The sequence below is a fragment of the Physeter macrocephalus genome, chromosome 4, assembly GCF_002837175.3.
Source record: "Physeter macrocephalus isolate SW-GA chromosome 4, ASM283717v5, whole genome shotgun sequence".
Lineage (NCBI taxonomy): Eukaryota > Metazoa > Chordata > Mammalia > Artiodactyla > Physeteridae > Physeter > Physeter macrocephalus.
Window position 1 is genome coordinate 81,001,178 of NC_041217.1, and position 9,867 is coordinate 81,011,044.

At 42.5% G+C, this 9,867-nt stretch overlaps 1 protein-coding gene across 1 annotated transcript in view; it reads left to right on the forward strand.

The window, feature by feature from the left end:
• The window catches only part of IGSF3 (immunoglobulin superfamily member 3), a 98,211-nt gene that overhangs the window by 49,075 nt on the left and 39,269 nt on the right, over positions 1 to 9,867 (forward strand). Inside the window, exon 3 of the mRNA XM_028488963.2 lies at positions 8,395 to 8,772. Within this exon, the coding sequence (XP_028344764.1) occupies positions 8,395 to 8,772 (378 nt within the window). The remainder of the gene's footprint in view (positions 1 to 8,394; positions 8,773 to 9,867) is intronic.

Below are 9,867 nucleotides of genomic sequence, written 5' to 3' on the forward strand. Positions count from 1 at the left end.
CAAACCCGTGTCCCCTGCATCGGCAGGCGGACTCTCAACCACTGCGCCACCAGGGAAGCCCTTCTCTGCCCACTTTTTAATCAGATTGTTTCTTTGCTATTGAATTGTATGAGTTCTTTATAAGGACTTTATTTTCTTTAGAGCAGTTTTGGTTCTACAGTAAGATTGAGAGGAAGATACAGAGATTTTCCATATACCTTTAGTCCCCACACGTGCATAACTTGCCCCATTATCAACATCACTCATCAGAGTGGTACGTTTTTTAACCAAGAATGAACCTATATTAAAACATCATAATCACCCAAAGTCCATAGTTTACCTCAGGGTTCACTCTTGGTGTTATACATTCTGTGGGTTTGTCCAAATGTATAATGAATGACATATATCCATCATTGTATTGATAGTATCATACAGAGTATTTTCACTGCCCTAAAAATACTTTGTGCTCTCCCTATTCATATCCCTGCCCTCCACAACCACTGATCTTTATGGAGACTGATTTGTCTCCATAGTTTTGCTTTTTTCAGAATGTCATTTACTTGGAATCATACAGTGTGTAGCATTTTCTGATTGGCTTCTTTCACTTAATAATATGTATTTTCAAGTTCCTCCGTGTCTTTTCGTGGCTTGATAGCCCATTTCTTTTTACTGCTGAATAATATTCCATTGTCTGGATGTATCACAGTTTATCCATTCACCTACTGAAGGACATCTCATTTGCTTCCAAGTTTTGGCAGATATGAAGAGAGCTGCTGTAAATATCCATGTGTAGGTGTTTGTGTAGACAGAAGTTTTCAATTCCTTTGTGTAAATACCAAGGAGTGCAATTGCTGAATTGTATGGTAGGAATATGGTTACTTTTACAAGATACGACAAGACTGTCCTCCAGAGCATCAGTACCATTTTACATTTCTGTTGCAGGAAGGGAGACCCCTTCCAGGTTCTGAGAGCGGGCTCTTGTCTAACACTCGGAAATGAATTTTCCGAGGAGACACACGTGCTGACAAAGCAGGAGACTATTGGGAAGGGGTGCCCGGGCGGAGGGCAGGAGGGTAAGGGAACCCAGGAGGACTGCTCTGTCACGTGGCTCACAGTCTCAGGTTTTATGGTGATGGGATTAGTTTCCGGGTTGTCTCTGGCCAATCATTCTGACTCAGAGTCCTTCCTGGTGGCATGCATGTCGCTCAGCCAAGATGGATTCCAGCAAGGAGGATTCTGGGAGGTTGGTAGGACATGTGGACTGGCGTCCTCTCTCTCCTTTTGACCTTTCCCGAATTCTTCTGATTGTTGGTGGCTTGTTAGTTCTGTGTTCCTTTCCAGATCTCCTGCTGTAAAATAATTCATGCAAGTTGTTACTGTCTTTGCCTGGCCAGGGTGGGCGGTTTCAGTCAGTGCTTCCCCTAACATGTCCACCAGCAGTGAATGAGCATTCCTGTTGCTCTGCATCCTCACTAGCATTTGGTGTTGTCAGCATTCCAAATTTTGGTCATTCTACTAGGTGTGTAGTAGTATCTCATTTTTTGCTTTAATTTGCATTGCCCTGATGATGTATGATGTGGAGCATCCTTTCATATGCTTACTTGCCATCTGTGTATCTTCTTTGGTGAGGTGTCTGTTAAGGTCTTTGGCCCATCTTTTAATCAGGTTGTTTTTTTTTCTTTATGTTTTAGGAGTTCATTTTATGTTTTACAGTACAGTTCATTATCAGATGTGTCTTTTACAAATATTTTCTCCCAGTCTGTGGCTTGTCTTCTAATTCTCTTGATATTGGCTTTTGCAGAGCAGAAGTTTTAAATTTTAATGAAGGCCAACTTATCATTTATTGCTTTCATGGATAATGCCTTTAGTATTGTGGCTGAAAGGACATCACCATACCCAAGGTCATCTGGGTTTTCTCCTACGTTATCTTTTAGGAGTTTTTAATTAATTTATTTATTTATGGCTGCGTTGGGTCTTCGTTGCTGCATGCAGGCTTTCTCTAGTTGCAGCGAGTGGGGGCCACTCTTCGTTGCGGTGCGCGGGCTTCTCATTGCGGTGGCTTCTCTTGTTGCGGAGCATGGGCTCTAGGCACGCGGGTTCAGTAGTTGTGTCACGTGGGCTCAGTAGTTGTGGCTTGTGGGCTCCAGAGCACAGGCTCAGTAGTTGTGGCGCACAGGCCCAGTTGCTCCACGGCATGTGGGATCTTCCCGGACCAGGGCTCGAATCCGTGTCCCCTGCATTGGCAGTCGGGTTCTTAACCACTGCGCCACCAGGAAAGTCCACTTTTAGGAGTTTTATAGTGTTGCATTTTACAATTAGATCTGTGATCTGTTTTGAGTTAATTTTTGTGAAGAATGTAAGGTTTGTGTCTAGATTCATTTTTTTTTTATGTGAGTGTCTAGTAGTTTGAACACCTTTTGTTGAAGAGACTATCTTTACTCCATTGTTCTTCCTTTGACCTGTGTCAGAGATCAGTTGACTATATTTATGATGCTAACGTAAATGGTATTGCGCTTTTACTTTTAGATTCTATTTATTCATTATTGGTATATAGGAAAGCAGTTGACTTTTGTATATTAACCTCTTGTATCCTGCAATCTTGCTGTAATCTCTTAATTCAGGAGTTTTTTTGTCAATAAAAACTATTTTATTTTTACATCGGCAATCATGTCACCTGCAAACAAAGACAGTTTTATGTCTTCCTTCCCAATATGTATACCTTTTAAGTCTTTTTCTTGCCTTATTGAAAAGGAATGGTGAGAAGGGACATCTTTGCCTTGTTCCTGATCTTAGTGGGAAAACTTTGAGTTTCTCACCATTAAGTGTGATGTTAGCTATAGGTTTTTTGTAGGTAGTCTTTATCAAGTTCAGAAAGTTCCATTCTTTTCCTAGTTTACTGTGAGTTTTCATAATGAATGGGTGTTGAATTTTGTCAAATACTTTTTCTGCATCTGTTGATATGACCATGTGGTTTTTCTTTTTTAGTTTGATGTGATATGTTATAATACATTGATTGATTTTCGAATGTTGAACAACTGTACCTGGGATGAATCTCATTTGGTTCTGGTATATAATTCTTTTTATATTTTTTGGATTCGATTTGCTAATATTTTGTTGAGAATTTTTGCACCTATGTTCATGAGAAATATTGGTCTATAGTTTTCTTATAATGCCTTTGTTGATTTTGGTATTAGGGTAATGCTGGCCTGATAGAATGAGTTAGGAGGGGGTATTCCCTCTGTTTCCATCCTGTGAAAGAGATTGTAGAGAATCGGTATAATTTCTTCCTTAAATATTTGGTAGAATTCGCCAGTGACCCCATCTGGGCCTGGTGCTTTCTGTTTTGGACAGTTATTAATTATTGATTCAGTGTCTTTAATAGGTAGAGACCTATTCAGATCATCTTTGCTTCTTGTGTGAGTTTTTGCGGATTGTATATTTCAAGGAATTGGTCCATTTCATCTAGGTTATCAAATTTGTGATCATACAGTTGTTCATAGGATTCTTTATTATTCTTTTAATTTCCATAGAATCTTATAATTTCCTCTCTTTCATTTTGGATATTAATAACTTGTATCCTCTTTTTTTCTTTGTTAACCTGGCTAGAGGCTTATTGGTTTTATTGATATTTTCAAAAAACCAGCTTTTGGTTTCATTGACTTTCTCTGTTGATTTTCTGTTTTTAATTTCATTGATTTCTACCCTAATTCTTATTTCTTCTGCTTACTTTGGATTTACTTTACTCCTCCTTTCCTAGTTTCCTAAGGTAGAAACTTAGATTATTGACTTAAGATTTTTATTCTTTTCTAATTCAATGCTATAAATTTTCCTCTAAGCACTGCTTTCCCTGCATATCATAGCTTTTGATGTCATATTTTAATTTTCATTTATTGATAGTGTAAAAGTATTTTAAAAAAAGTTCTCTTGAGATTTTTTTCTGTGACCCCTGTGTTATTTAGAGGTGTGTTGTTTAATCTCCACATATTTTGGTATTTTCCAGTTATCTTTCTATTATTGATTTCTAGTTTAATTCCATTTTGGTCTACCAGCAGATATTATATGATTTCTATTTTCTAAAATTTGTTAAAGGGTATTTTATGGCCCAGAATGTGGTCTGTGTTGGTGAATGTTCCATGTGAACATGAGAAGAATGTGTATTCGACTGTCGTTGGATGAAATAGTCTGTAGATATCTATTGTATCCAGTTCATTGAAGGTGTTGTTGAGTTCAACTACGTCCTTATGGATTTACTGCTTGCTGATTCTCTCCATTTCTGAGAGAGAGGTGTTGACATCATCAACTATGCTAGTGGATTCATCTTTTTTTCCTTGCAGTTCTATCAGTTTTTGCCTCATGTAGTTTGATGCTCTGTTATGTGCATATGCAGTAAGACCTGTTATGTCTTCTTGGAGAATTGACTCCTTTAATCATTATGTAATGTCCTTCTTCATTCCTGATAATTTTCCTTACTTTGAAGTCTGTCTAAAATTAATATAGCCACTCCAGCTCTTTTGATTAGTGTTAACATGGTATATTTTTCTCCATTCATTTACTTTTAATCTGTTTGTCTCTATGTTTAAAGTGGGTTTCTTGTAGACAAGATATAGTTGGGTAGTGTTTTTAATCCACTCTGACAATCTGTCTTTTAATTGGTACATTTAGACCATTGACATTCAAAGTGATTATTGATATAGTTGGATTAATATCTACCATATTCATTACTATTTTTTGTTGCCCTTGTTTTTCGTTCCTATTTTTGTCTCCCACTCTTTTTATGTCTTTTGTGTCTAGTCCTTTTTATACAGTTATATATAATACTTGGATCATTTTAATTTAGAGAAGTGATACTTACTTATTGCAAAACAGAGAGTACAGAAATGTCTAAAGTAAAAAACGTTATTTTTGATCCCTGCCCAGAGGAACCTTCTATTGTAGGCTGAGAGGGAAGATGGAAGGGACAGTGGGGTCAGGAGATGCCTTGGCCAGGGTCGGGCCTCTGTCTTTTTCAAGGTAGAAGCATCTAGGAAAATGAGATCCGGACAACAGGGGCAGTGCCAGGAGAAGGAAATGGGGAAGGTGGGGTATAGAATGGGAATTAAACTGCTGAGAAGAAAAAGTTAATTTCTATTTCTATGTTAAGGTCCACTTCCTAAGAGCAGCATTATTTTCAAGGGTCAGAGGCCCTTTGTGGGGTTGGAAGGGAATTCAGAAGACATTTAATAAGCAGGTGCAGCTGAATGTGTATGGTTAAAGTACAATCTAATATCTATTTATTTATTTATTTGTCAGGACTGTTTATAACCGGCTTCCGACTCGGACAAGTTGTTTTGACCCTGATGCCCTGGCTCATTCAGGCCACTTAACACTGTTTACCTTTCAGGGGAATAATGTGTATGATCCCCCGATCTAGTGCTTTTGTAAGGTCTGTAAATAGAATGCACTCTAGCTGAGCTCAGTATTGCATCATCATACCCAGTATCTGATGGGCCTCAGCTGCTTTCTTCTGCCCGTTCACTAGAGGAGAATAAAACTTTCTTGACCCAAATCAGCAAAGGGAGGAGCTCAAAGCTATTGAGAGTCTTAAATCATGATCTAGTCTTTAATTTGGGCACCTGACTGGCATTCTGTAGATAAAGACACTGCTCTGCGTTAGAGTTTTTATTTTATTTTATTTATTTATTTATTTTTTGCGGTACGCGGGCCTATCACTGTTGTGGCCTCTCCCGTTGCGGAGCACAGGCTCCGGACGCGCAGGCTCAGCGGCCATGGCTCACGGGCACAGCCGCTCCGCGGCATGTGGGATCTTCCCGGACCAGGGCACGAACCCGTGTCCCCTGCATCGGCAGGCGGATTCTCAACCACTGCGCCACCAGGGAAGCCCTGCGTTAGAGTTTTTAAAACTCCTAACGCCAGGCTTCTGCACACCAGACCAGTTACATGGGGTGGGGCCCGGGCCCTGTTATTTTTTAAAGCCCTCCAGGTGATTCCAGTGTGGGTCTAAGGTTGAGAAGTAGTGCCCTAACAAAGATGCTGGTCATCCTGACCTTCCATCCTTCTTTGCAGCGGGTGGGGCGTGGTTGTGGCTGTTTTGTCGTAGAACGTTGAGATGCAGGGAGACCTAAATGTTATGAATGTAGTTACATTGTTTTCAAAGTTCTGCATTTCTGGAGTACTGCAAACATTTGGTTCAAGTGTCATTATATACATATATATATATATTTAAATTGTTGTAGAAAGAGGACACATAGTAAAAATTCACACACTAAATTTTAACATACTGAAAATAACTAATGAGCTCTCTTCTCCATGACCTTCAATATAGTTGTGAATGCTGTCAACCAGAATGTATCACGTAAATTCACGTACCACTTCCATCTGTTGATTTGCCACCTCTCCCCACCCCCGTTTTCACTTGCCTTGCTTCTGTTGCTTAAGCCAAGGTGGGGTTCCATGTAAGATTTTGTCTGGGAGAAAAGATTGTGCACGAATAAAAGTTTATAAGCCACAGGCCTTTCCTTGTAGCGTCTGTTTTAGATTAGATCAGCTTGCTTTGAGGCTGAAGCATCCCCCGGGCTGGGCTTAGAGCTGCATCCTTGTAGGATTTGAGCTGTCCCGGCTGTTCCCCAGCTGTATCCATTTCAGATAATTTTAAGCTGGGGCAGCTGTGATTGCCTTTTGGAGGGAGAGTAGGAGAAGCTTTCCTGGGAGTGGGAGTGGGCTGCAGCTGTGGGTGGAGGTGGGTGACCCCACAAATGATGTCATCGTCAAGAGGCCATTGGCGTGTCCTTGAGGGATCACTGGCCAAAATCCTGTCCTCTCTGGATCCAGAGCCACAGAATATTCCAGCCAGGAGGGGCCCTAGCTAGCAGCTCTTTCTTAAGGACTAATTATGGGCTAGGCCCCATGCTAGGGGCTTTTTATATGTTATCTAATTCAGTCTTTTGATAACTCTGTGAGACACACATGATTATCCCTATCTTACAGATGAGAAAACTGAAGCTTGGAGAGGTTAAGTAACTTATCCAAGGTCACAGCTAATCTAATAAGTGACAAAGCCAGCATTGGCACACGTGCTTGTCCACTCCAAAGCTTTCTTAGAAATCATTTTGTGGATGAAGAGATCAAGGTAAAAGAGAGGAAAAGCAGCTTGTCCAAGATGGCACAGCCAGCTCCAGTTCCTGGCAAAGCTATGACTAGCCCTCCCCTGCTCTTTCTGCCACAGTGCTGTGCCCCCCTGCTGTCAAGAGGAAGACCACAGGGGTGTGCCCCCCTCCCACCTTCTCAGGGGCTCAGGCAGAATCAGTTGTGCGGGCATGGAATGAGTAAGCAAACTCACTATATTTCCCGCCCCTGAGTCTGCGAGGGGAGACTGTGTTAAGAACATGGAGAAGGCAGGCAGAGGCCAGGCGGAGACGCATATCCTAGCCAGAAGGTGGGGCGGCCGGTGGTGAATCAGAGCTCAGTCTCCAGAGCAGCCTGACTTCCTTGTTACGGGGGGCGCCATCAGTTGCCCCCATCAGTGGTGTGTGGGCATCTGGGCGTCAGGGATGTGCGTCAACCCTTCTCATTCCTGTTCACGTGTACTCAGAACAGCGGCCTGCAGGAGCTCAGCTTTGCCTCCGCATATGGAGGGAAGAGGGTGTAACGAATGCTCTACATGGTGTCACGGGAGTAGCTACCTCTTGCAAATAAGGGTGCAGCACCAAAGAAAGGGCCCCAGGACTCCCTCCTACCAGCCCTCTAATCAAGAAAGGAACATTTATTTAGTTTCAGACAGATTGCAAGGCAATTGCTTTTATTTGTTTTCCTCTGAATTTGTGCCAAGGATTCAACTTTTCCTGCTCATTTTATTAAATACTTTATAAAGGGCATTAGTAAACAGATGTAAAACTGCCGCATAAATGACAGAGGGACTAAATGAAATTCCCAAGAGTCAGCCATTGAATAAGTAACAGAACCATGTCCTTGCATGATCAAATTCCCATATATACAAATTAGGGACAGTGCTTTACCACAGTGTTTTTTTTTGTTTTTTGTTTTTTGTTTTTTTGTGGTACGCGGGCCTCTCACTGTTGTGGCCTCTCCCATTGCGGAGCACATGCTCTGGTCGTGCAGGCTCAGCGGCCATGGCTCACGGGCCCAGCCGCTCCGCGGCATGTGGGATCTTCCCCGACCGGGGCACGAACCCGCGTCCCCTGCATTGGCAGGCGGATTCTCAACCACTGCGCCACGAGGAAAGCCCATACCACAGTGTTTTAATTAATATTTATAAATCAAAGAGCGCCTCAGAAAGGGCCAGTAAGCTACTTATATTATTACCATGTCACACGAATAACAAAACCTTTGAACATTGCTGCCTGCTTTGCATTTTGGTCTGAGAAGTAAGTGAGCCTGTTGTGTGTGTCTCCCCCACAGGGGTAGTGTCAGCACAGCGGCAAGTCGCCGTCCAGGAAGGACCCTTGTACCGCACAGAGGGCTCCCACATCACCATCTGGTGCAACGTCAGTGGCTACCAGGGGCCTTCTGAGCAGAATTTCCAGTGGTCCATTTACCTGCCCTCCGCCCCTGAGCGCGAGGTCCAGATTGTCAGCACCATGGACTCTTCCTTCCCTTACGCCATCTATACCCAGCGTGTCCGCAGCGGAAAGATCTACGTGGAGAGGGTCCAGGGGAACTCGGCTTTATTACACATCACCGATCTACAGGCCCGGGATGCTGGGGAGTATGAATGCCACACGCCCAACACCGATGAGCGATACTTCGGGAGTTACAGTGCCAAGATGAACCTCGTGGGTAAGGAGATAACTGTGTTCACATGGCTGGTGTCCTGCCTGAGTGTCATAGTCAGTGTGAGCTGCTATCATAAATTATCATAGACTGGACTGGGTGCTTAAACAACAAGCATTTATTTCCCAGTTCTGGAGGCTGGAAGTCCCAGATCAGGGTGCCAGCATGGTTAGTATGGTGAGAGCCCTCTTCAGGGTTGCAGAGTACTGACTTCTTTTTGTCTCCTTACATGGCAGAAAGGAAACGAGAAAGCTGTCTGGGGTACATTTATAAGGGCACTAATCCCAGGGACTTTCCTGGAGGTCCAGTGGTTAAGACTCTACGCTTCCACTGCAGCGGGCACGGGTTCAATCCCTGCTCTGGGAACTAGGACCCCGCATGCAGTGTGGTGCAGCCAAAAAAAAAGTTGGGGGGCACTAATCCCATTCATGAGGGCTTCACCCTCATGACCTAATCACCTCCCTAAAGCCTCATCTCCAGATACCATCACACTGGGGATTAGATTTCAACACAGGAATTTGGGGGGGAACATAAACATTCAATCCATAACACTGAGTCACTTCTTTTATAGCGCAGTTTTTTTTGACTTCAAAAGGAGAATCCAAAGCTCCCCAAATATTTTAGAGGTCAACAGGTAGCATAAGTGAACCAAGTTTGTGTGTTCACTTGTAAATAGTAGAAGCCTGAAGCTAAAACTTAAAGAAGATCTAATGCAGATGTTAAGAATTTCAGAGAAGGTTAACTGACCCTCGAGCTGGTGAAAGGGGATATAAAAATATAAGGCAAGGACATTTGTGGTTGATAAGCTGAAGAACTGATGAGGAACACTAAGCAGGTGACATCAGCTGGAAGAGAGGCCAAACCTCTAGGAGATGATGGGCCTTTTTTTTTAAAAAAAAATTTTATTTTTTATACAGCAGGTTCTTATTAGTTACCTATTTTATACGTATTAGTGTATACATGTCAATCCTAATCTCCCAATTCATCACACCACCACCACCCCCCCTCCCGCCACTTTCCCCCCTTGGTGTCCATATGTTTGTTCTCTACACCTGTGTCTCTATTTCTGCCCTGCAAACTGGTTCATCTGTACCATTTTTC